This window comes from Oryza sativa, chromosome 11 (genome assembly GCF_034140825.1).
Source record: "Oryza sativa Japonica Group chromosome 11, ASM3414082v1".
Taxonomy (NCBI): Eukaryota; Viridiplantae; Streptophyta; class Magnoliopsida; order Poales; family Poaceae; genus Oryza; species Oryza sativa.
Window position 1 is genome coordinate 22,247,942 of NC_089045.1, and position 27,835 is coordinate 22,275,776.

The 27,835-nt window shown below is 41.8% G+C and overlaps 3 protein-coding genes and 1 pseudogene across 7 annotated transcripts; 2 read left to right on the plus strand and 2 right to left on the minus strand.

Annotated features, from left to right (window-relative positions):
- Positions 1–452: 452 nt before the first annotated feature.
- Positions 453–3,021, minus strand: LOC107275804 (binding partner of ACD11 1). 2 transcript variants are annotated; one of them, XM_015760792.3, is made up of 6 exons: positions 2,823–3,021; positions 2,366–2,500; positions 1,982–2,085; positions 1,824–1,899; positions 1,587–1,670; positions 453–1,211 (listed from the first exon to the last, which is right to left on the minus strand). In XM_015760792.3, the coding sequence occupies exons 1-6, from the start codon at positions 2,841–2,843 to the stop codon at positions 645–647; spliced, it is 987 nt and encodes a 328-aa protein (XP_015616278.2). In that variant the 5' UTR covers positions 2,844–3,021; the 3' UTR covers positions 453–644. The 2 variants fall into 2 exon arrangements, with proteins under 2 accessions (XP_015616278.2, XP_025877028.2); XM_026021243.2 differs by lacking the exon at positions 2,366–2,500 and having other exon boundaries at positions 2,823–2,989.
- A 4,079-nt stretch (positions 3,022–7,100) lies between these two features.
- LOC9266319 (uncharacterized) lies at positions 7,101–12,447 on the plus strand. The gene is made up of 9 exons (XM_015760793.3): positions 7,101–8,794; positions 8,898–9,026; positions 9,112–9,183; positions 9,264–9,467; positions 9,959–10,234; positions 10,326–10,434; positions 11,021–11,154; positions 11,750–11,836; positions 11,931–12,447. The coding sequence occupies exons 1-9, from the start codon at positions 7,235–7,237 to the stop codon at positions 12,054–12,056; spliced, it is 2,697 nt and encodes an 898-aa protein (XP_015616279.2). The 5' UTR covers positions 7,101–7,234; the 3' UTR covers positions 12,057–12,447.
- A 549-nt stretch (positions 12,448–12,996) lies between these two features.
- On the plus strand, positions 12,997–18,510 carry LOC9267933 (uncharacterized). 4 transcript variants are annotated; one of them, XM_015760236.3, is made up of 9 exons: positions 12,997–14,789; positions 14,892–15,020; positions 15,109–15,201; positions 15,289–15,489; positions 15,930–16,187; positions 16,279–16,387; positions 17,008–17,141; positions 17,896–17,979; positions 18,069–18,510. In XM_015760236.3, exons 1-9 carry the CDS (start codon positions 13,845–13,847, stop codon positions 18,153–18,155), a joined length of 2,040 nt encoding a protein of 679 aa, XP_015615722.1. In that variant the 5' UTR covers positions 12,997–13,844; the 3' UTR covers positions 18,156–18,510. The 4 variants fall into 4 exon arrangements, with proteins under 4 accessions (XP_015615722.1, XP_066161237.1, XP_015615724.1 ...); XM_066305140.1 differs by having other exon boundaries at positions 13,229–13,877; XM_015760238.3 differs by lacking the exons at positions 17,896–17,979; positions 18,069–18,510 and adding an exon at positions 17,228–17,379 and having other exon boundaries at positions 13,229–14,789.
- Positions 18,511–22,844: 4,334 nt separating this feature from the next.
- LOC9270602 (purple acid phosphatase 17-like) lies at positions 22,845–26,744 on the minus strand (annotated as a pseudogene).
- Positions 26,745–27,835: the final 1,091 nt, after the last annotated feature.

Below are 27,835 nucleotides of genomic sequence, written 5' to 3' on the forward strand. Positions count from 1 at the left end.
TTAACCATCAAAATATGAAAAAAAAATTATGTACTAGTGAAAGTAAGAATAAAAAATAAAAAAAGCTATATGCAGAAATTGTTTATGTACCTGTGAAAATGAGAAAAAAAAGTAACAAAAAAGCTCAGGCGTCCATGTAGGGCGCACATATATAACATAGTCCGAATTTATGATTGCTTTACGTGTACGGTCGAGTACACGGCTAAATCTCCAGCTCACGATCTCTGCTTCAGATGTCGCGACCTAGAAACATAAGGTGCCTCCGAAGAGGCAACACGTTGTGAGATGGAAACTCTTTTATATAGGTCACAAAACATCAAATCTATCGAGGTGGGACAAAACTTGTGGCTAATACGGTAATTAACTACCTGCGCAGCCAAAGAGCGCGCGCCGCCGCTGCGTTTCTTCCTCCGCCGTCCGCTGCTCCAAATGATTTGGATTGGATGCGTTCATAGCTAGCATCGATCTCTAATCTTAATTCCACATGTTAATCTCCATTGCTAATTACTTATTAGCATTACATTACTTTTGGATAATAATGTAAACCATTAGTACTAATTAAGAAACTTAATTATTACAACTCGCGGATATTAATAACCTGGTGAAGAGAAGAACTCGAATTATTAGGACACCTAGCTTAACTGCTACATCATCTTGTTCTTGTAGTGGCCATCTGGTTGTTCACGCGCTGCGTGCGCGGGCGAGGCCGGCGCGTCGACCTGAACGCGCGCGTGCGCGACGTCGCCGGCGGCGCCGGCGCCGTGCTCCTCCTCCTCGGCCCTCTCCACCTTCTCCTTGGTCATGGCGCCGACGTCGAAGGCTGCCCTGGCGACGGCGCCCACGGCGGCGGACACCCACGCGGCGCCGCGGGACGCATAGGGGCTCGAAGCCACCACGCTCGCCGCGCCCTGCTCCGCCGCGGTGACCGCGACGCGGGCGAGCTCCGACACCTGGAACCGCTCGTCCACGCCGCGCACGGCGCCGCGCGCCGCCGCCGTCCCGGCGCTGAACTTGTCGCTGAGCCCGAACCGGCGGTCCAGCGACGCCACCCGCGCGCTCGCCGTCGACAGCAGCTGGTGCCGGTCGTCGAACGACCGCGCCCGCTTCAGCGCGTCCTTGCTCAGCACGAAGCCCTTGGCCAGCATCGTGCTCACCACCTCCTCCGCCTTCTTCACCGCCGCCTCCGTCGGCGTCCTCGGCGAGCCCGTGTCCTTGTACACACACAATCCAACCCCATGAATTAGCAATAACCACATAGTTATTTAGAACTCGCAATGGAGCTTCCAAAATATTTCTTTCCATAGTCAATGTCTCAGTTTTATTAACTCGGGACAGCAAAAATTTTGAAAAATACTATCGCGGAGATACATGAGTTGCAAAATACCGTCTCTGAGAATGGCATGTGGGACTTGGACCCACGTGTTAATGACATGTACGACGGTATTTTCCATCTCCGTGATTTTTACGATGGTACCAAGCAAACTCTGATTTTTGACAAACTCCGTGTTCTTTTTATAATGGTAATAGGCAAATTGGCAGCATTAATTAATTGCAATAGAAGAACATGAGCTCTCTCAAAGTCTCACCTGTCTGTAGAAGTAGGCTTCTGGAGGTAGCACATAGTCTTCCACTGGTGTAATGTTCACTGAAGCTTCAGATATGCTTGCTCCCTGAATAATAATAATAATAATAATAATAAAACAAAGATCATCAAAGCATTTCAAGATTGCACATTTGAAAACATTTCACAAGATTTCAGGTAAAATAGAAGGTCATGAAGAATAAATGGAAGAAGCCAATATGGATGCATTCAGATAACTCACAGAGAGTAGCAGCGCAGTGTCTGCTCCATGGAACTCCTTGAAGGTCACATAGGCAACTTGTGATGTCTCTGATTCCCTTCAAATTAGTAATTTGAACAGAAATCAATATAACATGTTGATTCATGAATAATTCGGCATTATGGAGAGAGCGTACCGACCTTCGCATTTCCACGTATTCGACCTCACCGGAGAAGGAGAAGAACTCCTTGATGTTGTCAGCAGTCGCCGACATGGAGATGTTTGTGACCTTGATTGTTCTTGCCTGAATAAAATAAAAAACAGAAAGAAAAACATCAACACATCTGTGACCCTCATTGTTAAGTAAATCAAAAGCATTCATTCGAATCAGGATGTGGATATATATTATATATGTTGGGGGCAAGAATTAATGTGTCATGTGCGTCAAAGAGAGATCCCAACTGAATCAAACGTGTGGCAAGATCGACAGACAGTGAGACTGAACACACATCAAAGAACTCAAGATGGTGTGATGATCTGAAGAAGGCAGAGAGGGGGGGGGGTGTCAGTTCAGTGTCACTCACATCTGAGACATCAATGGTCCAATTGGGGGAGGTGCTGATGAGTTGATGAGGAGGAGATGGTGGTGGTGATGGTGATGAAGTGCTGAATTGGGGAGGAGTCACCCCTATCCTCAGATAGCCCGGGTCCAGCCGGACCTGCAGCAGGAGAGACATGCAAATGTATGATCAAAATTGATCAGGGCTTAATTTGTTTTTGTTTTGCAAAACTGGAAGAGTTTTGTAAATCAATAGGCAGAATTCTAGATTTGTACAGATCCATTTGACATGACATCTGATCTAGCGTTTGGATCCACAAGGAAGACAGACAAATCGCAATGGAATCTGAACAAAACAAGGAAGAATGGCAAAAGGGGAGCTGTGTGCATTCTTTCCTACGATCCTTCCTATATCCAAGAACCGAATAATCAACAATGCAGTAGTGACAGGGTTTGTTTGGTTTGTGATGATGATCACTCACCGCCATGAACGACTCCTGCATCCACTGATCCAAGCTACCTAATGGGCGTAGAGCTTGTTTGTTCACTCGAAAAAACCTCTCACTCTGGATCGGCGTCGAATCGTTGATCGATCATCAATGTTATTACTCTGCTCACTATCTCAGAGAGAGAGAGAGAGAGAGAGAGAGAGATCGGACAGAGAGGGGCGGGCAAAATGGTAAATAGACACGGCATCCGGCACGGATGGAGCAGCGGCAAGTTCGGGTTTCAGTCGTGGTGGGTGCAGGTGCAAGTGCATAGAGCAGCAAAAACTGCGAGAATCCTCTTGCTCGGTAGCCCGATTTGAAGAAAAAAATCGGGCTCCTTGCTACTACTGCATGCATACAAGATAAGTGGAGTAGCTAGTTTATTTTTTTTTGTTCTCATCACTTTAAATATTTTTTCTCCTAAATTACTTATTCGACTTACGATCCGATCGTACCATTGAATACGTTGTAATTAAATCCTTACAATAAGATATCTCATAATTATATTTTGATAAAAGAAAAATATATGTTTTATACCGTTAAAACTTATTGTTTTATATGTGATAGCGATATGTTTCAAAGTGTAACGTTTCACAAAATTTATTTAACTATCTGCACCTACTCTCTCTCCTCTATATCCATGCATGGATTTAAAAACCTTCAAAATGATTTTTTTTCTAAACTACTTATTTAATTTACGATCCAATAATACCATTGTGTTCGTTGTAATTAAATCTTCACTACAAGATATCGCATGATTATGTTCTGATGAAAATTTGGTTGCCATTTTAATATTTTTTTACATAAAATATGAAAATATATGTGCTATTATGTGAGGAAAAAGTATAACCGTGCTAGCCGTGCAATATGCGCGGGCCACCATGCTACTTTCATATATATATAAGAGAGAAATAAAACTTGTGCTGCCTGCCTTAGGCACAGTTTGATTCTGGTTATAAGCTTACCTACTCTCTCGTTTTTCATAAGCGCATGTTTCCTAAATTGCTAAATGATATTGTTTTTCAAAAACTTCTTTATATAAGACTATAAGGGGTTTCTTTAAAATTTAATAAATCCATTTTTTAAATCTATAATAATTCCAAGTATGTTTAGCCCACCAATAAGCTCAAGTGAACCACAGCCCGATTAACCCATCAAAATTTTCATCGCTAGATAGGCCAACTTCAGGGCCGGTCCTATGATTTTGATGGGCACTAAAAGTTATATATAAAATTTTATGATATATATAGACGCTAATTTTACTTGTAAAACGAAAACAAATACATCTATATATTAAATTTAACATATCTGGTAATTATCGAGAAATAAAATCAACCAAAATAACAATATATTTATACCTTGGAACTAATACCATTACATTGATGAAGAAAAGAACCCCGTCATATCCATTGTTTCTAATGAAAAGATACTTCTTCAAGTATTTCTTAATGCAAAATCATCGATAACGGTATTAAGATCAATAGTATCCAAGATCGGGCGACGAGGCGATGATGCTCCAACTCCTCTCGTTTCAGCGTTTCTGCTTTCAGATAGGCCATAGACAGGTACTAGACTATTAGTATTAGGTATTGGCTCCCCACTATCATGGGCCCCCACCATCATGGGCCCCCGACGGTCGCCTCGGCTGCATAGGGCTAGGGCCGGCCCTGGCCAACTTAAAAAAAAACGACCCAACTAAGAGCAAGTATAATGAGCTATAAGCTTACTATAATCTTATGTGGAGGGGAGAGGTAACAAAAAAAAAATTAAGGGGTTGGCTCTCATAGAAGAACTAGCTTAACACAATCCCCAAAACAAATGTATTAAATATATAAGTGAGAGAGAGATGAGAAGGAAGTTGTAGTCAACCTTATAACTAATCTATTATATATGTTGGCTTTAAGAAAAGCTAATAGTAGAAAGTGAACTATACTATTATCCTTGCTCTAAGTACAGCTCATCTAGGACACTAATAGAGATCCAATCTACGCGGCACGAATCACAAAGCTCCCCCTCTTCCATTCATTGCTCGCCCTAGGGGTGACAAAATCCGAGTTGGGGACCAGTCCCCGTCGGGTCATATTTTCAACCCACCGGTCTATCAGGATAAATCTCACGTTATTATATTTCGATGGATAAATCTTCGCGCTCTATGTTGAGGAGGAATTGCGTAGAAGGCGGGGAGCCTAGTGTACGCTCGGAAAGATATACTCTCTCCATATACTTTGGATAGTTATATTTTATCTTAGCACACAGACTAAGGATAAGTAATTCTACTTATCATCTATTTAAACATGCTACTAGTCATTCCTCGTAAACAAGCGATTCATTAATATTTACATTTTTCGATGCCCATGTAACCAATCTTGTGTGAAAGAATAGAGAGTCACACATTAAATTCGAGAAAGTCATTAAGATGATAGGTTGTTGGATTGAAATATAACTATTAAAAATAAATTTTTCGGATTTGAAAATATACCTATCAAAAGTAGATGGAGGGAGTATTTACTTGGGGGAGGCCGGGAGGGGGTATTTACTTTCGCCGTGTTTAGTTCCAAAATAATTCTTCAAACTTTCAACTTTTCCGTAACATCAAAACTTTCATACACACAAACTTCCAACTTTTCCGTCACATCGTTCCAATTTCAACCAAACTTCCAATTTTGGTGTGATCTAAACAAAGCCTTTGTTAGGTTCATTAACTATCATGTGGTCACAGGATCCCATACTCTAGCTGCCCTCATATCTGTTTATGTTAGCATATGAATTTTTGTAAATGAATAAAAAATTTTAAGCCGTTATAATTTAACTTCTTATAAGCCTACGAAAGTTTTATTACAACTAGCTAAATGCATGTGTTGTAACGGGAGTTAAATAAAAGAACCTCACATTACATTTTAAAGCCTCAAAAATTAAATAAAATTACTCATGTCATATTATTTGTTAGGGAAAATTGCAAAAACCACCCCAAATGTCACTCTGAGTTTGAGATGCCTCACCATAAGAAGATTTGTTACAAATCCCCACCTCCTAATTCACCTTGGTTTGATTTAGGCACCTTCTCTCCACACGTGCGTGATTCCTGAAGAATCTTGTGGCGAAATCAGCCGAGTCCCACTCGGCAGGAGCAAGAGATTATGTTGTTTGTTCTGTATAATACGATCATTTCGTTGTGTTATCATGGCCATTTCACTGTGTTTTTCATGGTAAACTAACTATATATTCCAAACTGATATCATATGTACTGAACTACATATCCGTTTTTTTCGGACGTAATGAGTATATAGAAACATTTGAACAGGAAGCAGTAATCATATAGCCAGATTATAGCTGCATGGCTTCATCTGTTGCAATTAGTCATATGACCCAAAATAGCAGGTTTTAGTACAGTTTAATCAGCAATTAAGGCCACACAATCTAATGCAAAAGGGACCTGTTGACAAATCATCACGATGAGCAGGACTTGGCTAATTTCGCCACGAGATGCTCCAGTAATCACGCATGTGTAAAGAGAAGGCGCCTAAATCAAACCAAGGTGAATTAGAAGGTGGGGATTTGCAACAAATCTTCTTATAGGGGGGCATCTCAAACTTAGAGTGATATTTGGGGTGGTTTTTGCAATTTTCCCTATTTGTTATTATTTTTACATCACTTCAAATATTTTTCTCGACTTTAGGTTAGGGAAGGAACAAAATTCCACATTGAGGGATCTACGTGACAATGGTGGTGGACTGGTGGGTAATGCCGTGGTGGTGCATTAGGGTGTGGAGTATAGAAAATGGGGGGTATTTAACTTTTTGCCACTTTTAAGATGTGGCAATTAATCATTTGTCGCTCGCTGTCTATAACATGTGGGCTCAAATGTGTATCTAATGGTAAATCTTTTATCACCTCTCGTAATTAATTATTCAAGAAAATGGTAGCCATCGAATCTGCCCTGCACGAATCTCAATGCTCCCCTCCCTCCTGTTCGGCACAGACCCCGCTCGACGCCCGTCCCCTCTCCCTCTCCCCTTTCGCGCGCCCCGCCCCGCCCCGCCGGTGCAGCAGCTTGCTTCCAGAAGCTTCCAGAAATGGAAACCCGGCCACCGCCCACCGGCGTACGACGCCTTCCGCTGCGTGGGCCCCCCTTCTCCCGTGGGCCCCACATCCCCAACTCAAAAGAGAAAAGCAGAAACCGCCTCTTGTTGCCTCCCTCCCTCCCTCGCCGAGTCGCCGCCGGCGCTCCCCTTCCCCTCCCCTCCCCGGAATTACTTGCTCCCCACGCAATCCCCCACCTCCCACCTCCACCTCATTCCCCAATCCAATCCGCCTCGGCATTTCGCCGAACACCTCGCGCGCGCGCGCTCCTCTCCTCTCCTCTCCTCCCCTCCCGCTCTGCTGCTTCGGCGTCGTGACGCGCTGCCATGGAGCGGCCGAGCAACCGGGACTGGTCGGACTGCGACCCGACGTTCTCCGCGGAGGCCAACGCGGCGATCCGCGCGCTGCGGGACACGGGCGCGGGCGCGGACGCGCGCGCGCGCCGGCTCGCGGCGAGGCTCGTCGAGAGGTACCCCGGCTCGCCGCTCGCCCACACCATCCTCGCGGAGGGGCACCGCGTGCGGGGGCGCCTGGAGGGGGCGAGGTCGAGCCTCGAGCGCGCGGCGGCGCTCGCGCCGGGGTGCCCGCGCACCGCCTTCATGCTCGCCGCCGTGCTCACGCGGATGGGCCTGTTCGACGAGGCGATGGAGGTGTGCGACCGCAGCCTCCTCGTGCCGCAGCCCACCGACCCGGCGCGCCACCTCCCCTACCGGAGGAAACGCATCGTCCCCAAGGACGCGGAGCATAGGATCGCTTATACCCGACAAGGGATCCGTCGGCTGCGTCTCGGGGCCGAGAAGTGCAGGCGAACCGCGGTTCCACTTCCACCGGAGTCCGCGTTGCCCGCGCCGGACTGGCCGCCGGAAAGCGCCGAGGCCAACCTCCAGGTGGCTCGCGATCTCTGGCGCGGCATGAGCGAGGAGGAGCAGCAAGCCTTCCTGAAGGTGAGCTTTCAAGATATGAAGTCGTACTGCCGCTCAGGAGGGGAGCTAGAGATGATAAGTTTGCTCTCGGATGCCGAGCACGACCAGTTCGTCAAGTTATCTGCGTCGTCTTCGTGTTGGACTTGCCCTTTGTGCGGGTTCAAAATTATCCTTGATGAAGAGCGCTTCATGGTGCACATGGAGAACTTTCACATTGAGCATGAGGAGTACAAAAAATTGCGGTCATCATTACCTAAAAGAATCCCTGACAATGAGATGGAGCTTCTCAAATCATGGAGATGGGAACCGATGCCAATCGATGGAGATGATTTGGCAGAGAGGACAGAGATCTTGAGCAAGCTTAAGAAACTTGTTTCTCAGCTCATTGATATGGAGGCCGTCTCTCTGTGCCTTCTGTATATCATGCACAAGTTCATAATGAGGCGGGTCAGGCCGGTGACACCATTGGTAGTATCCATGTGCGCGTGCTGTGGGATCAGACAGTTGAGTTCTGCGCACCTCAAGGAACTGTATGAATTTCTCCAGAAGCTTACACCTATCCTTGCAGATTATGTACATCAGAAGGCTCAGAATGGTGAACAAGAGAGCCAGCAGGATTCGCTTGCTGTGACTACCTGGTTGAAAGAGACAGGCACCTTGTCTTTTGATTATGGGAAGATTGTGTCAAGAAACACTGATGGTTCTAGCAACCCAGATGAAATTGTTGATGGTCTATTCCACGAATCTTTGCTTGAGGATCCCTTGGTATCATGGGGTGGTGTGTGGCAAAGATGTCTTGATCTTGGACCTGATATCCTTAACAAGATAAGTGAAGCATTGAATAAACTGAAGGTTAACTGCAGCTCATGTGAAGAACTAAAACAAAAACTCGGAGATGTTTATTTCCTTCCTGACGCAATCTTTGAGACTGATATTGACGTCAAGCCTTATTTTGATGATGGGGTATCACCTTCCTTTTTACTGCATTCTGTTTGCTCTCCAGTTCTGTTAAAATGCATTTTAAACTTGTTGATCAATGCTGAAATCCCACTTGCTGTATTTGCAGATTGGCTCTGTACAAGTTGAAATGCTATTAATTGATGCTGAGGTAGATTACCAGAAGAAAATGCTTTTGGAAGCCTGTAAAGTGGATTATCTTGCAGCCATTTTACCTATTGCAAAGGCTTGCCTTCGGGTTAGTACAGTACTTCTATCACCAACTGAACTCGTATTCACTTTTTCCATAACTTTTTCTTATGTATGATATTTAATGTTGACAGGCCAAAATGAATAATAACCTTCGTCCACCAAATGGTCTTGAACTACAAGCACCTTTGAATATTATTCTCCGGGTAACTTGTGTTTGCCTCGTTCAGTTTTTTATATTTAGCTATTGGTTTACTTTTCTCTAATTTTCTCTGACTATCTGCAGTCTTTGTGGCACATAAGGCGATTCCATGATACTCTCCAGAAGATACCATCTAAATGCACTGATGTTAAAGATGGAAACTCTCAAATTGGGAAGACATTGTGTAAAATCTTTGATTCTTGGGATAATGAGAAAGCGGGCAAACCATGTGACCCGTGTGATTCAACAAGATTTGCAGATTTTACAAATTCTCTGGTTTATAAAAAGGTCTGTTGCGTTCACTATTTGTCCCACCTATCTAATTGCAAATCTGTGGCCTCCAGCAAACAGTAACAACGTTCTTTTGTAACCAAATTGTAACCGTCTCCATGTTGTCTACACTCTACTCTTAGATCTTAGTTATATCAGATAAGTTGTTAATATAAATAAAGTGGATGAGCTTCTATTCCTTATGCTTGTTCTGACTCCATTGTCCCCTTGAGCAACTCTTTTGGCCATTTTGTGCACCTCAATCTGCAGTTCTTTGGAGTAGATTAGATTAAAATCCTGTTTTTCTGGATAGAATATGACAGATTAAATTCTGCTGATGATCCTGTCACTAATTTGATCCATGAATCACCTTTATGTTGTCTCTAGACTACAGACCAAGTTCTGTTCCACATGCATTTCTGAGTGCATATTGACTGTAACATACATTTTTTTGTGCCTCTTGCTGTCATAGGCTCGTAGCTAATCAGTAAATCGGTTGTTGTTTGCAGGATGGACAAAGGAAAACTGCAATTGACATTGTGAAATTTATCTTTCGGAGGCTGCACTCATCACAAACTCCTTTGCATTTTGAGTTTAAGGGTGAAACTTTGGACCATCAAACACCAGTCGAGCCATCCTTCCTGGGTTGTATATGCCTAGTGCATGATCTTTTTGGGTTGCACATTTATGAAAATAAATTCAACTGTGTGAATGAGGTGTACACCGAATATCAGTATACTACATTCCTCCACAGCATTGATTTGGGTGCTGTTGGAAAAACTAAGGTGCGCACTGCACAGTGTATCCATTTCTCCTTTCCCTTTTTATGTATTTGGTTCAATTAGTTAGTAAACTAACATCTTTTCACTTATTCAGGTGGAATCTTTCAGTGAACTCTTGAAAGCTCGGAAGTCCAGGATTGAAAGTTGTGGGCATATGGTTTCCCAGTACTCTCTTGAATGTCCACCACGTTTGTTCATGACCGGTAGGGTTGTCTTTTCGACTAATATTCAGAATGTAATTATGTATATATCTTTCCTCTATTTAGGAGAAAAATGTAGGTCAATTAAAGGAATCATGTGATCAGTATGCCATATGATTTTTTATTGCTGAAAACCAAATCAACTATTGAATATAAACATACCATATGTGCTAGTGTAATGATAATACAAAGTAATTAATGCCATGACATACTCCTGAGTTAATTTGAAATCAGCCTTCCGTACCCAGAGACAATTTTATTCATTTCCTACAATTTAGGGAGCACCTAGGATGAAATAAGTATTGTTTTTATTAATATGAAGAAAGGAACTATGGAGGACTCTTAAGCTAAGTAATGGTGATTTTCCATGTACCGATCAGTACAGCATCTGCAGCTTTCATGAACTAGTAGAACAGAAAATATCTAGGAGGAACTAGATATATTGTTTCATTGAGGAGAACACCTCGATGAACTTGATATCTGGGTTTGGATCTCACATGTACTGAGCTTAGCTCTCCTCCTAAGTCCTAATGATAAGCTTTACACTTAAAACTTATTTGCTTTCTTTTCTTTTGCTGCTTTCTCACAGTTTTTGAATGGAAGGAAGACAAGGTGGGCCACATTAACATGCATGAAGTATTGATGAGCCTAGCTGTAGAGTTGGACATTAGTCATTTCTATGGAGATCTGCATTCAGGAAGCAAGTATACTCTGGTTTCTGCGGTATGTGCTGAGACAATCCTTTGCTATCTATGTTCCTGAGGTTAACATGTGCTTTGCTTTTCTTCTACGTTTTAGCACATTTAGTGTGCTATCAACCGAGGCTTGGGGTGGGGTGGGTGGGGGGGGGGCAATGGGGAATTAATTAACTTGGAAGGTGTTCAACTGTCATGATAATTAGAGGTGTGAATCCTCTATGACCGCTCTGCTAACAAATGTTAAGACTGGCTGTTATTCTTCCCTGGGATACACACATGATCATTTCTACTTTTTGTTTACTACAGATCCTTAAGTAAGCCCCAGATGAGATTTTAATATGGACTGCAATTTATACTTGTCAAATTAGTTGATTGAAATCATGAAATGTTCCATTGATTTCATCTTGAGAAAGTGGCGCTTCTGGTACATCATTGTAAATTTTGTGATATTTTCTTTTTCGACTGCTCAGTTGCTTGGCAATAGATGCTACACTGGTTCATTACTGTCAGGTTATCCCAAATGATAATACTTGCCTTACCAGCGCGGAGTTTTATTTCTGTTATTCTTGCAATACATCCTGTCTAATGCCTACCTTGGTAATTTTCACACTGTTTGTCAGGTCTGCTGTAATGATCAGGGGCAATACTTTTGCTTTGCTCGCGGCAACAACATATGGCTCATATATGACAACAACAGAAGACCCATGGTAATTCCCGATCAACTTTGCGTATTTATGTTTTGACTCACATTTGGTCGAGCATTACTCGATATCATTATTTGTGTTTGTTTTGTCCTTCCAGTATGCTGAATCCTGGGAAGCATCAATCCAGCAGTACAGTCAGGCCAACCTCTGTCCTGAAATCATCTTCTTTGAGCGTGTCGAGGATCCAGAATTGGGCACCCACCGCGACCAGACTGCGCCTTGAACCATTCCATTACTTTTAAGGTTTGATGTGGCTCAGTGGCTGTAGAGATTGGTTGGTTTTGCCATTGGAGGCTTGCTGATTGTTGTGGTGCTTGTTTGCTGGGGCGTTTTGAGTGGGCAAACTCCTGTGCTTTTGAGATCATCGTGCCCACGGCATTCATGCTCATGCATATATACTGGAGTACTTGACGTTCTCTGCTTGGCGATGGCGAGATCTGGCATTTCTTTGCTGGCCTCTGGATCATGTAGGGTAGGAAAGTAGTATCAGTCGTTTGTTTGTTCTTCCTTGTTGCTCCTGCAAATACCTTTATTGCTGTACATACAACAACGTTCTGTAACGCACAATTCTGGGTTCGTATATACGGCGATAGAGCTTGCCTTTTCTTTGATTACGAGTACTGATCTAGCAATGGATATGCATTTGCCTGCTCTCCACTGCAATTTTGTATATCTCCGGTACTCCCTCCGTCTCATAATATAAGAGATTTTAGATAGATATGATATATACTAGTACTACGAATCTAGATAGGCGTCACGTACCTCCAAAATCCTTAGAATTGGATGGAGGCAGTACCGCAGTAGTAGTGATTGTTATACCCACCCAACTATGCTCATCAGTAGTAGTGACGCAGTTTAGGCCCATCCATTTTTAAGCCCGTACTTCAGCCCATTTTTTTCGGCCGAAGCACGACGCGGCCCAAATACAAGGCGGAACATTCAATTTTTTACAAAGCACCCTCCCCCCCCCCCCCCCCCTTCCTCTCTCCTTTCTTCCTCTTCCGACCTCTTTCCCTCTCCACCTCCCCCTCCCTCCTTCCCGCGCGCCGGCCCGCCGCTTCCAGAAACTTCCAGAATGGAAGCGCGGCCACCGCCGCCGCCGCCGTACGTCTTCCTCCGCCTTCTCGAGTGGGCCCCACCTCCCCTCCCCTCTCCCTCTGGCGGAGGTGGGCCCCACCACCCCAAACGCCCCAATCCAAGTCACGCAACCGCCTCCTCCCCTCAGCTCCCTTCTCCGGCCAACGGCTACATTTCCCTTCTCTCCTCGGAGACTTGCTCCCCACGCCATCTCATCCCCCTCCCACCACCCACCACGCAAGCCGCCTCCTCCTCCGCTTCGGCATTTCGCCGAACACCTCGCGCGCGCGGGGGCGCGGCGTCGTGAGGCGTCCCGCACGGGCGCCGCACCTCCACCCATGGCTGGCGTCGGGGAGCCGCGGCGGAGCCCGAGGAAGAGCAACCGGGACTGGCTGGACTGCGACCGGCGGTTCGCGCAGCAGGCCGACGGGGTGATCCTCCAGGTGCTCCGCCGGAGCCCGGACGCGGTCGAGCGCGCGACGCAGCTCATGTGCCGCTACAAGAAGTCGCCGCTCGCCTACGCCATCCTCGCGGAGGCGTGGCTCGCGTCCGGGAATCTGGTCATGGCGAAGACTCACCTCAGGAGCGCGACGGTGCTCGCCCCGCGCTGCCCGTACATCTCCTTGGCGCTCGCCGCGGTGCTCGTCCGCATGGGATCCTGGGAAGAGGCGGTGCGCGAGTGTGCCCGCGGCCTCGGCGCGTGGATGCCCACCGACCCGGCCAGGCACTCCCCCTTGCCGGAAGACAGCATCAACGCCATCGTCAGCTCCCCAAAGGTCAGCAGCAAAGGATTGCCGTCGAACGAGAAAGAATCCGCCTGCTGCGTTTCCGGGCCGAGAAGGGCAAGGGAATCGTGGCTCCAATTGCGTCGGTGGCGCCCAAGTGGCCGCCGGAGAGCGCCGACCTCGACCATGCTCGCCATCGCTGGAGCCGCATGAGCGAGGAGGAGCGGCAAGCCTTCCTCACGGTGAGTTTTCAAGATATGAAGTCGCATTTCCTTTCAAGATCAGGAACGTCGCGGTGGCAGACGAGACGTGCGCTCTCAGGTGCTGAGGAGCTCGTCAACGGGTGTGGGTCGTTTTCGTATCGGCTTTGCCCTTTCTGCTTCGTCATCTTTGTGGATGCTACGGAGTTCATGTCGCACATCGACAGCTTCCACATTGCGGGTTGCAAGAAAGAATTGCGGTCATCAATGCCTGAAAGAGTAACTGGCTGTGAGATGGAGCTTCTCAAATCATGGAGATGGGAGCCGATGCCAAGCGATGGAGATGATTTGGCAGAGAGGGCATTGATCTTGAGCAAGCTTAAGAGCATTGTTTCTTGGCTCATTGATAAGGATGCCGTTTCTCTCAGCCTTCTGTACATCATGTACAAGTTCATCATGAGCCGGGTCAGGCCAGTAAAACCTTCTGTGATATCCATGTGCGGCTCCTGCGGGATTGGACAGTTGAGTTCTGCGCACCTCAAGGAACTGCTTGATTTGCTTAAGTGGCTTCCACATACCCATACAGACTATAAACAAGAGAACCAGAAGGATTCGCTTGGTTTGGCTACATGGATGGAAGAGTCAGGCACCTTGTTTTTTGATTATCGGAAGAATGCTTCAAGAAAAACTGATGATTCTAGCCAGCCAGATGAATTTTTTGACTGGCTATTCTGCGAATCTTTGCTTGAGGATCGCTGTGAATCATGGCTTGGCATGCGGGAAAAATGTGTTAATCTTGGACCTGCCATCTTTAAAAAGATAACTGAAGAATTGGATAAACTGAAGCTGAAATGCAGCTCATGTGAAGAACTAAAACAAAAAGGAGGTGTATATTTCCTTCCTAAGGCCATCCTTGAGAGTGATATTGACATCGAGCCTTATTTTTATGATGGGGTATCGCCTTCCTTTTTACTGCATTCTGTTTGCTCTTCAGTTTTGTAAACAGCATCTTGAACTTGTTGATCAATGCTTAAATCCTACTTGCTGTATTTGCAGATTGGCTCTGTACAGACTGAAATGCTATTAATTGATGCTGAGGTGGATTACCAGAAGAAAAGGCTTTTGGAAGCCTGTAAAGTGGATTATCTTGCAGCCATTTTACCTATTGCAAAGTCTTACCTTTGGGTCAGTACAGTTCTTCTATCACCAACTGATGAACTCCTATGCACTTTTTCTGTAACTTTTTCTTCAGTGTGCTATTTATTGTTGACAGGCCAAATTGAATAATAACCCCCCTGAGAAGGTTTTACCTCTTCCTCCACCAAATGGTCTTCAACTACAAGCTCCTTTGAATGTGATTCTCCGGGTAACTTGTGTTTGCCTCATTCATTTTTCTATATTTAGCTATTGCCTATTGGTTTAGTTTTCTCTAATTTCTGCTGACTATCTGCAGTCTTTGTGGCACATAAGGCGATTCCATGATACTCTCCAGAAGATTCCACGTGAATGTCGTGATGTTACAGTTGGAGACTTTCAAATTGAGAAGGAATTGCTTGAAATCTTTGATTCTTGGGATCTTGTGAAAGACGGCAAACCATGTGAACCAAGTGGTTCGACGAGATTTGCAGATTTTACAAGTTCTCTGATAAAAAAGGTCCGTTCCATTCACTATTTGTTTCCAACCTATTTAATTGCAATCTGTGACCTCCAGCAAAAGATAACACATACTTTTGTAACCAAAGTGTACCATCTCCATGTCTCTACAGTCTACTCTTAGTTATGTCAGATAAGTTGTAAATATAAATAAAGTAGATAAGGTTCTACTCACTATACATTGTTCTGACTCCATAGTCCCCTTGAGCAACACTTTTAGCCATTTTGTGCACCTCAATCTGAAGTTCTTTGGAGCAGATTAGATTAAAATCCTTTTTGTCCGGATAGAATATGGCAGGTTAAATTCTGCAAATTATTCTGTGACTAATTTGATCCTTGAATAACCTTTATACTGTCCTTAGACTAGACCAGGTTCAGTTCTACTTCCATTTCTGCAGATAGGCTCATAGCTAATGAGAAAATGTTTTTTGTTTTTTGCAGAGTGGAAAAATGACTGCATCCAAAATTGTGAAAAGCCTTTTTCAGAGGCTGCACTCGTCACATACTCCTTTGCATTTTGAGTTCAGGGGTGAAACTTCGGAACTGCAAACACCAACCGAGCCAAGTTTAGTGGGTTGTATATGCCTAGTGCATGATCTCTTTGGGTTACACCTTTATGAAAATAAATTCAACTGTCTGAATATGGTGCACACCAAATTTGCGTACTCTATTGAATTGGGCGCTGGAGGAGAAACTAAGGTGCACACTTCACAGTGTATTTTTTTTCCTTCCTTTTTTTTATATATTTAGTTCCATTAGTTAGTAAACTAACATCTCTTCACTTTTTCAGTTCAAGTCTTTCAGCGAACTCTTGGTAGCTAGAGAGTCCAGGAATGGAAGTGTTGGGCAGAAGGTTGCCCAGTACTCTCTTTTATGTCCACCACGTTTGTTCATGACCGGTAGGGTTGCCTTCTCAACTGAACTGACATTTCAATGTAAATTGTTTGAATATGTTTCATCTATTTAGGAGAAAAAGTAAGGTCAGTGGATGAAATCATTTGATCGGTATGGCATATGATGTTTTTTTTTTCTGAAAAGTGAAAACTAATTCAATCGTTGAATATAAAATATACCATATGTGCTAGGGTAACGATAAAATAAAAAAATTAATCGCCATGACGTACCACTGAGTTAATTTCACATCATAAACCATTTTGTTCATTTCCAATAATTTAGGGAACACTTGGGAGGAAATAATTATTGCTTTTATTAATATGAAAAAAGGAACTATGGAGGACTCTTGTGCTGAGTAATGAGGGTCTTCTGTGAATTGATCGGTACTCCTGTGGTACATCTGCGTCTTCCATGAATTGAGCTAAGCGTAGAACTTAAATCAAGAATGTCTAGGAGGAACTAGATATATTGCTTCATTGAGGAGAAGACACCTAGATCAGAGCTAGAGGATGAATCTGGGTTGGGGATGTACACCTCCCATCTATTGAGCTTAGCTCTTATCCTAATGATAATATTTACAATTGCAAACTTATTTGATTTCTCTTATTTTGCTGTTTTCTCACAGTTTTTGATTGGGAGGATATCAATGGGAGCTACAATAACATGCATGAAGTATTGATCAGCTTAGCAACAGAGTTGGACATTAGTCATATCTACAGAGGTCTGCATTCAGGATGCATGTATACTCTGGTTTCTGCGGTATGTGCTGGGAGAAATCTCTGTTATCTTTGAAAATGTGAATTCACTTGTCCTGATATTGACATGTGTTTTCCTCTTCTTCTAAGTTTTAGTGTGCTCTCAACTGAGGCTGTCGGCTGTCCATTACTTCTACTAGGGGACATAGGGAGGAAGTAAATGTAGTTAGCCATTTGATTGTATTAGTTAGCTTGAAGCTGTTCAACTGTCACAATAATTGTACGTGTGAATCCTTTGTGGCTGCTCTGGTATCAAATGTTAAAGACTAGTTACTCTTCCCTGAGATACACATACGAGCATTTCTATTTTGGATGCTACTCATTAGCTATTACAGATCCTAAGTATTCTGCTCCCGGAGTGATTTTAAGATATGTTGTAATTTGTGCCGGAAATATATATTGTCATTTATGTTATACTTGTCAGATCAGTTAACTTGAAATATTTCTGTGCTATCATATTGAGAAAGTTACGCTTATTGGAACATCACTGTAAATTTTTATTTTCCTTTTTGTGGGCTGCTTAGTTGCTAGCCGATAGATGTTACATTGGTTCTTTATTGTCAGATTATCACAAGTAATAATACTTGTCTTACCAGTGTGAAGTTTTACTTCTATTGTTCTCTCAATTGCATCTGTGTGCTACTCCAGTCAGAACTATTTGACGCCAGCACTGCTACGATTGGTGGCACCCGGCATCAAATATTCTTGACTGGATGGAAATAATACTTATCTGGGTAATTCCCATACTGTCTTGTCAGGTATGCTGTGACGATCAGAGGCAATACCGCTGCTTTGCTCGTGAGAAGAACAGGTGGATCATATATGATGGCAGCACAGCCGAGGCAATTCCTGATCAACTTTCATATTTGAGTTTTTGACTCACATTTGGTTCAATATTCTCCATATCATTATTCTTTGTTTGTCCTTGCAGCCTGCTGGATCCTGGCAAGAGTCAATCGAGCGGTACCGTCAGTCCAAACTCCGCCCGGAAATCCTCTTCTTTGAGCGTGTTGAGTAGCATGGTCGTCGTTGTACTGTTGCTGGGATCGAGAATCGGCACGGCACCCACTGGACAGTGCCTTGACGGCCTTGATCCATCATCTGCACTGCGTTTGGAGCATCGAAAAAAAGTTCAATGTTTCATGTGTCTGTAGATTGGTAACCATTGAGAAACTTGCATAGGCGAGAGATCGGCATTTCTTTGCTGACTTAGATCATTTTTTTTTAGATAATGTGCTGACTTGGATCATGTAGGCCTGATCTGTTTTTTTGTTCTTCTGGTTTGCTTCTGCAAATACGGATACTGATGTATATGCGTTCCGGGTTTTTACATGGTACTAATCTGAAAGAAAAAAAAAAGATATAATGATGCACAGTTTTGTTAAACAGGACAATGGTTCATTGGAGAACTTTCCACCGCCCGTTTATCTATCTATTATTATATTATTAAAAGAATAGAAAAAGGAGTCTCCACGTTCGTTCTCATGGCCTAGAAATTCTCACATTAATCGGAGAAAAAGAAAAAGCAGAGTCCATATAGAAATACAATTTAGAAATAGTTGAAATTCGGAATTAAAAAAATAAGGAATATTAGAAGAGGAGACTAGAGTCCATATAGAAATACAATTTAAAAATAGTTGAAATTCGGAATTAAAAAATAAGGAATATTAGAAGAGGAGACTAGAGTCCATATAGATATACAATTAGAAAATAACTGAAATTAGGAATTAAAAATAAGGAATATTAGAAGTAGAGTATATATTCCATATAGAAATACAATTAAGAAAAAAAATAGAAATTCGAAATTAAAAATAAGGAATATTAGAAGTAGAGTATAGAGTCCATATAAAAATACAATTAAGAAAAAAAATAGAAATTCGGAATTAAAAAAGGAATATTAGAAGTAGAGTATAGAGTCCATATAGGAATTTAAAACTAATTAAAATTCGGAATAAACATAATAAAATTAAAAGTAATGTTTAGAGTCCATATAAAAATACAATTTACAAATAACTAAAATTCGAAATTAATAAAAACATGTGAAGAAGATTTTAAAATCAATATAGGAATATAATTTAGAAGTAACTGAAATTTGAAATTAAAAATTAAAGAATATTGAAAGATGAGTTTAGAGTCCACATAGTAATACAATTAGAAATAATAAAAATTCAGAATTAAAAAAAAAGAAATATTAAAAGACAAGTATAGAGTCCATATAGGAATATATATAATTTACAAATAATATTAAAAATAATTAATAACTAACACATATATAAAATACAATATGAATATTACACTTTAGTAGTTTCGTAAAGTTATTGCAAAATTTAAAATTATATTGTCATTTTAATATATTTGAATAATATAATGAGAAAACATATATGCTATTATATGAGAGAAAATATAATGATGCTGGCCGCGTTATTTGCGCGGGCCACCATGCTAGTTTTTTTAAATATGCCCGTCCTACAGTATTTTGAAAGCAACGTCATCTCCTGTTTCAGACGAGAAGGTAACGATGGGCATATTTTTGCAAAACTTTGAAATAATAGTTTATTTTTGTAAATCTTTAAGAAAAATAAATATGAAAAATCCTGTATAATGGTATGCGCAACGCTAAAAACAACGCGTTGGATTTTAATCATGTCTAAAATGCTCAAGCAAAGCCCAGAATTAGCATACTTTGCTTCGCAGCTAAAATATTGACAATTTTAACACCGGAGGGAGTATGATGCAGGTATGGTAGCATGCTCATGCGATACAAACGGGTTCCCGGGCCGGGGATGTGAGGATAATTTTTTTATTTTTTGAACTTTTTAATTTTTATTTTTAAAATAAATACTTTTGAAACTTATTTTCAAAACCTGAACTTATTGGCCATGCCAGGCATGGCAAAACAATACTGTCACATCGGTTTGGCTGGTATGACAACGTTATTTGGTCACACACACCCCTTGCTGACGTCACAGAATAAAATTGTTACACTCGTTATGTGTGGCTCGTCAGTATTGTTTTTGCTACGAATACGAGCTGGTGTGAGAAAAAGTTCATATTATGAAAATAAGTTTTGGAGGGTCTATTTTAAAATTAAAAAAATAAAAAATAAAATAAAATTAAGGCGAGGATGCGTGTGACAACAAATCAAGTACAAAGATTCCCCACCTTTGCTTGGGCGTCGATCTGTCCGCACGCTTGGTCCAACCCTGCTGGAAACGTGGGCAATAATTATCTGTACTGATGAAGGTGAGATGGGTAAAGGTTTGTCCATTTTTCAAACTCATACCATCAAACAAAACCAAATTTATTTTAAACTGAACTACAAAATGATGGCCAATATAATATAATGGTTTTACAGTGTAAATAATTTTATTTTAAATTTTAAGATTTAAAGCGTAATATGGGCTGCGGGAGAACTATATAACAAAATAATATATATCAGTTGTAAAATTTATTTTCTTGCTTACTATTCAATTTTCTTTTATGTGTTTTCTGTATCTTGTACCTTAATCAATTATTCATAAGTTATAAATGATTGAGATGCATGGTGTGGTTTTTTGGAGAAAATGTGAATTTACATTCTCAATGAATCATCCAAAACCAAAAGCTAAAAAGGTGACGTTGTTTAGCTAGAGAAGAGAGAATTAGCATTAACTATATTTAGTGAGGATGGACTTTGTAGATATATATGATTTGGATTCTTGTTATATAATACACATGGGCATTAAATGTAGGAAAAGAAAAGGAAAACAGAAAACAGCCAAGATATGGCGTACTGGAATGGATCAGATACAGATAAGCTAAGCTAGCCTCGGAAAATTGCTTAGAATATTCGTCGACAAATAATACTTGAATCAAATCATTGCGTTTTCTTACGCACGCCATACTCCTGTAGATATCGACAGGTATGCTATTCCTTTGACAGGACTCTATGTACTCAATTTAATTTCAAGAGTGAAGTATTTATGGTGTGTTCAGTTCACGTTAAAATTGGAAGTTTGGTTGAAATTGGAAGTTTGGTTGAAATTGAAACGATGTGACGGAAATGTTGGAAGTTTATGTGTAGAAAAGTTTCGATGTGATGAAAAAGTTGGAAGTTTGAAGAAAAAGTTTGGAACTAAACTCGGCCTTATGAAAGTTGTGGGACGATGGAAACTTCGCTTCACCTTTCCAGTTTATTTTCTTATCCCATTTTATTTTTTTTATGAAGCTAAAATCGTTTTGTTAGTTCTATGTTTAAAAGAAGCTAAAGCTCTACTACCAATCTACCAAAGAGACCTCGTATCTCGATCTCGATCGGAACGTGACTCAGCTGACGCACGCACCGAATGGGGTCATGACTGACGAGTGTTGGAGCCAAACGGCATGCCAGACTGGCAAAAGGCACAAGGGATATCATATACAGTGGGCGTCACGCTGTATGGATAATTCATTTTATCGTTTTATGACCAGTAGCACGTACTCCCTCCGTCCCAAACAAAAAAAAATAAAAGACAAATCCTAAGTTTTCGTGTCCAACATTTTGACCGTCCATCTTATTTAAAAAAATTATAAAAAAAAATTAAAAAGACAAGTCACGCATAAAGTATTAATCATGTTTTATCATCTAACAGCAATGAAAATACTAATTATAAAAAAATTTCATATAAAACGGACATTCAAACGTTGGATATGGAAATCCAGTGTTTGTCTTTTTTTTTTTTTTGATGGAGAGAGTATACGCATGTATGTGTGTTCATGCCAATTAAAGTGGGCCGGGAGAAAAGCGCAAATCTAGGGCAAAAATTCCATCGTACGAAAATTCAAGTTCAACCAGGCTTGGACACCAGGTTTTGGGGTTGCCTTAATGCAGGTTATCAAATGTTAGAGCTGAAGGTATAGTACTCAACATTATGTACTGCAGGTAAAAAATGGGTGTTTTTTCAATCTTATTAAAATGGGTGTTTTTTAATCTTATTAAATATTATATTTTAAGTAAGTGGATTAGGATTTAGGTCCTCTAATATTTTGGGCCTTGTGGTGATTGGCAACACGGCACTATCTTAAGGGTAAGTTTACAGTTTATAGAAAAGCATGGATGCCTAAGAACGGAAGCATGCCTGGGGTAACTAATGCTTGACCGGTTGACATTAGGCCTGTCTCTAAAATCTTGTTTAAATTTTGTTAAATCATCGTGTAAATTTTGTAGAAAACCAAAACTTTGTTAGTTAAGCCTATGTTGATCTTAACCCTAGTCTTTTGTAATTTCTAACTCCGTCACTACCGATGCCAACGAAAAAATAAGTTGGTTAGAGAATTGAGAGACACAAACATATATGATTGGATATAATTGACGATAATCACTTTTCCCAAGGAAACAACAAAACTAGTAGCGATGTGTGAAAACCACGGTGTCAATGTTGCAATGGGAAAGAGCCATCATGGTTAGACAAGGTGCATATCAGGACTACCTACGGTCTACTAGACGCTCAAGCCAGTAGATTCCGTAAGAGGGTTGATTGGGGATAAGCCACTGTGGAGTCTATGGTCACACCAAAAGGCTACTCCTCATATAAGTCCGTTGAGCATATTCTTCTTCTTCGAGGTAAACTTGAGGAGGTGGACAAGGAGTTCAAGCACCTTAGAAAATCTCTTATTTTACACATATATTGATGTGAAATTATTCCCTCTCAATTTTCTTCAATTCCATTCAAACCGAACAAGTCCCGAAGGAGGAATTAGACGAATAAGATTTCAATCAATCATGAGAAAACTCATCCCCGTTGACATAGCAATAGCACCAAAACCCAAGTTTCACCGTCGAACACCTCGGGGGTTTAGGTTGAAACCACACACCGCTTGCCATTACACCATCAAGTACATCACAGAGCTAGCTAGCTGCTCGCAATCTCACTATCTCAGTACCCGGTGGCTGGTTTGGCGACCATCCATGTGTGGAGGATCTTGCCGGCGACGTCGTAGAAGGCGAGGCTAGCCTCCGCCGCCGTCAGCCGCAGCGACATGAATCCCTGCCCGTCGTAGAAGAACTCCACCTTGTCCGTGTTCGCCGTCTGCACCCCGCGCCACGCCTTCGACCCGGCCCGCTCGTCAGGTACTGAATCTTGCTGCAATTTATTTATAAGTTTTTTTTGTTCAATTCAGAGTTTCAGACTAGGCATAAATTCAGACGAATTTTATCGAGTTTGCAGAGAAATTCCGGCAAATTCTTTACCTGTCCCTGCTGCTGATGTGCTCGAGGCAGTGGTCGTGGCCGTTGAGGTAGAGATCAACTCCATGTGCCTGCAATTTTTTTCATACAAATTTACACCATGGTGAAAAGAAGTTCAGAATATATATTTCAGATCACCAACTCGAGTCAAGAAATGTTGGAAGCATCGGAGGTGTGGTGGTAGAGTCATGCGTGTATGACTCCACCCATAGGATGGATTTAAATTCCGGGGTTCACAACTACTGCGTATACGTAGGTGGCCTTTCAATAGAAATTTAGTGAGATCAGAGATATATCACTAGTTTTCATTTATTAGAGTATGTGTTAGGGATGCATTCACGGAATGTGAGCCTATATAGGGGTGTGCGCGTATACGTCTGCCGCGTAATCGAAAAAAGAAAAAGAAATGCATATACTACTTTGAGGATTGGAAGGAGATGCTCCAGGAGCTCCTTGGTATCGCCGTGCTGGCTGACGCTCCTGATGGCGTGGTGTCCGACCACGATCTTCCACGGCGCTTTGGACTGCTCCAGTGCATCCTCCAGATCCTGAAAACAAAAAAGGAATTAAATTAACACACAAGTTATGAAAAAAATGAGCAAATAATTCATCAGGAACTGCAGGATCAGAGCTTAATTTGTTGGGATTAAATGATTAATTAATTTACCTTGAGGACATTTGCAATGTAGGTTTCACGGGGAGAAACCCCTCTCCAGTCGTACTTGCTGTTCTTGGGATCAGTCCAGTACTTGAGCACGAACGGCGTCGTGTCCACGAAGAAGAAATCCGCGATCTCTGATCAGTTTTAAATTTTTTTTCATTCAAAACCAAAACCAAACCAACACAAAAATGTGAACGAAATACATATAAACACATATCCAATTCTTGATCTCAAATGGTGCCAGCTAATTTAACGGATCAGAGTAAAAGATGCTAAAGATTGAATCAAGACAAAGACTCTGTCAGACTGTCAGTGTCGTTTACTCACCTGCGCTAACGACGAAGGACTTGATGCAGATCCAGCGGCTGTCGACCTTGCGAAGAACAGGGCTCAGCTGGGCGAGGGCGTCGCCCCTGTAGTCATGGTTGCCAAGAACTGCATGTTTGTTATCAATATCGAAATTATCAATTATCACCATACACAAATAGAAAATCAATAATCTATTTCTCTTTCTTCAGAGTAATTCAGATCAGTGCATGAAATTTGATGGTGGCATTCAGATAATCAGATCGCATTGCATTTGATAGTGTAGTGGCTGGGAAAGTGCGGTTTCAACTTTGAAGTTCTGTGTTTAATTTCTATCACGCTCACTATTTCTTTTTAAAAAATATTTAGAGAGACGTCTCTGTCTCCAAATTTTTTTTATCGCATTGCATTTTGGTGTGGTAGTAGCATTCAGATAAGCAGATTGCATTGCGTTGGATTATTACTTACCGGTGTACCATGGCTTGTGGAGGCTCTTGGCGGTGTAGATGTCGGAGAAGGATTCTTCGAAGGCCTTATCATCGACGCCGGTGAGGCCGTTCTTGTAGAAGTTGTCGCCGGTGGAGATGACGAAGTCGATGTCCATCTTCTCCCCTACTATTCCCATCTGCATGCACACATTTTGTTGCTCATTTAATTTTGTTCACTTATGTGTTGTGCATTGGGATGCAAAGGATTGGTCTCAATTCGTCACATACTCATATTTATTTAGGGCATGTTCACTTTGATGCCAAAAAAAAACCTTATCAATTTTGGCATAGTTATCAAAATTTTGGCAACTTACCAAAATTTTCGTATGATTTCGGGCCTGTTCACTTTGATGCCAAAAAAAAACCTTACCAAATTTTGGCATTACCATTTCTTATATAGTTACCAAAAATTTGGCAGCAAACTAAATGTAGCCACTTTCTTTTTGACAACTTTACCAAAATTTGGTAAGTTTGAAAATGGCATCAAAGTGAACAGGCCCTTCTTATATAGTTACCAAAATTTGGTAGCAAACTAAATCTAGCTCTTTTTTGGCAACTTTACCAAAATTTGGTAAGATTGAAAATGGCATCAAAGTGAATATGCCCTTATTATGTTGAAAAACGAAAGGAGGTTGTTATAAACTCTTCAAAGTCAAAATTAAATTATGTTGACTGCACACATCCTAAAGCGTCATTCCTTTTTAAAATATACTATTATCAACTGAGCTAGATAGATGTGAAAAATACACACACTTGCATCTAGTTCTATCCAGGGTTCCCAAACCGTCGTAGGTACGGTTACCGCGCGGTAACCGCAATAACCATGAAAAACCGTACGAAACCGTGCAAAATTTATCAAAAATTCAAATTATTTTTTAAATTTATTTGAATCTAAGGAGGTTACCACGGTATTTCTATTACCGTACCTCCGCGGTAAGGCCGGTAACCGCGGTAACCGCGCGGTTACCAACGGTTTGGGAAACCTGGTTCTATCACCACTAGAATAACAATTTTGTTTTTTTCAAATAACAAAAATGTTAGATATCAAGGAGGAAATTAGTATCAATTGAGTAAAGAAGATAAAAGGTGAAAAGGCGCCCTAGCCAGCTATGCGGCTGAGTTCGGGTGTGAGGATTAACAACCTTCACTCCTAGCACCTAAAACGGAACAGTTAATTAGTGTGTAATTAATTAAGTGTTAACTATTTTTTTAAAAAAACAATATGATTTAAAGCAACTTTCCTATACAACGTTTAGCCGTTTGAAAAGCGTGCCTGCGGAGGAAAGGTGGCTGCCGAATACAGCCGTACGTGTAGTTTAAAGTAACTTTTCGCACATTTTCTTCTTTAATATAATATAATACCAACAAATTTGCTCTGATTTTTAATCAGTATCTTTTGATACGCACGTGATAGATAGTGAGTAGATACTACACTCTGTTTTCTTCCTTAAAAAAACAAGAGAGCACTAAACATGAGCTTAATTTACAATTCCACATAGCCTCCAAAACCAACCTCCTCGTTTTCTTGATTTCTTCTACCTTAACCCACATTGCATTACAGTATTTCATAATTAGGCCATTAATAATTAACTAGCCACATTTAGCAAAACGAAATCATCACCGCCAACTAATCAATCAAAATCAATCGATTACCTGCGCGGCGACCATCGACTGGTTGTACGCGCCGCGGCGCCCCCAGTCGCCGACGGCGAGGAGGCTCAGCGACCCGTCGCCCTTGCGCGGGTGCTCCATCCGCGGCATCTCCGCCGCCGCAGTTGCCGCAGCGACGGCGACGAGGAAGACGAGGAGTGTAATAACTGGAGCATCCATGGCCGATCGAGCAGCTCGATCGCCGGCCGCCGCCGCCGCTCCTCCACTTGCTCGTCGCGTGGAGAGGAGAGGAGGCTATGGCTGGCTCGAGGTGGAAGAAGAGGGTGCGTGCGTGTATTTATAGGGGGAGAATGGCAATGGTGGTAAATATTAGGAGAAAAAAAAAGAGGAGTGGCAATGGAGGTAAATATAATTAGGAAAACGGCACGGGGACAATGTGCGGCTGCAGGTGGGCCCGGATGGGGGGAATGGTGGGTGGGGCCCACGGTATGAGACTTGGAGGTTTTGCTAGATTGCCAGGTCACGCTTTGCCTTTTTGCGCGGGAAAATAAGTACGGCACGCATGCTTGGAACGCATGAATTGAACATGTTAATTTTGTCTACAATCATGCAACATGGAAGTGAAAGTTGTAGAAATGAGTGAAACAATCCATTAATTAAGAAGTCATTTGAAACATGTAGGTGGAAGTAATTCATGATCATCGCAATGGCTAGAAATTACTTTCATTATCTAAAACCGTAATAAAATGATTGTTAAATTCTGTTATTAGCCGTTATTGTTTGAATCCATATGTTTGTAATAAAAAAGTACACCTATAACGTTCTATGACTAGCAAGTCGCTCTACCTTTGACAAGATCGGTCAATAGTTGAGTGCAGCCGCAGAAACCACCTATGCCCCAATGATCTATGATGCTATTTCAACAATGTGGTCATCTATATGACTATATAATGTAGAAACGGTTGGAAATAATAAAAAAACAAAACTACCTAGATTGTAGAGCCAGCCAAAATATGGTGCTCGAAGCTGCTTCTCATACTAGAGAGTCTCAGCATACAATATTTGATGATCAACCCCTCTTTTCATGTTTGGCTCACAGTTGTTTCTTCTCCCATTCCCATTTTGAACTTGTAAGGTTGCAGCTCGCAATTTCTCTCAGCTGTTTATTTTGTTCCCATTGGGTTCACCCCTTTCGGCTTTCCTACCTATACTTTCCAACCTTCATTTAATTGATTGACTAGCTGAACACTTGCCTCCTTTTCAATAAAAAGATTGGAAATTCAATCTGGGTAGTTAGGGATTAAGATTCAACACTAACGGCAAAGTAGAAATTTTTCACACAAATTAAGAAAATGAAGTGTATGTTTTGCAAGTAAATTTGTATGTTGCATCTAAGCTGACTTGTGTGTAGGCGGAGCTACATAGGA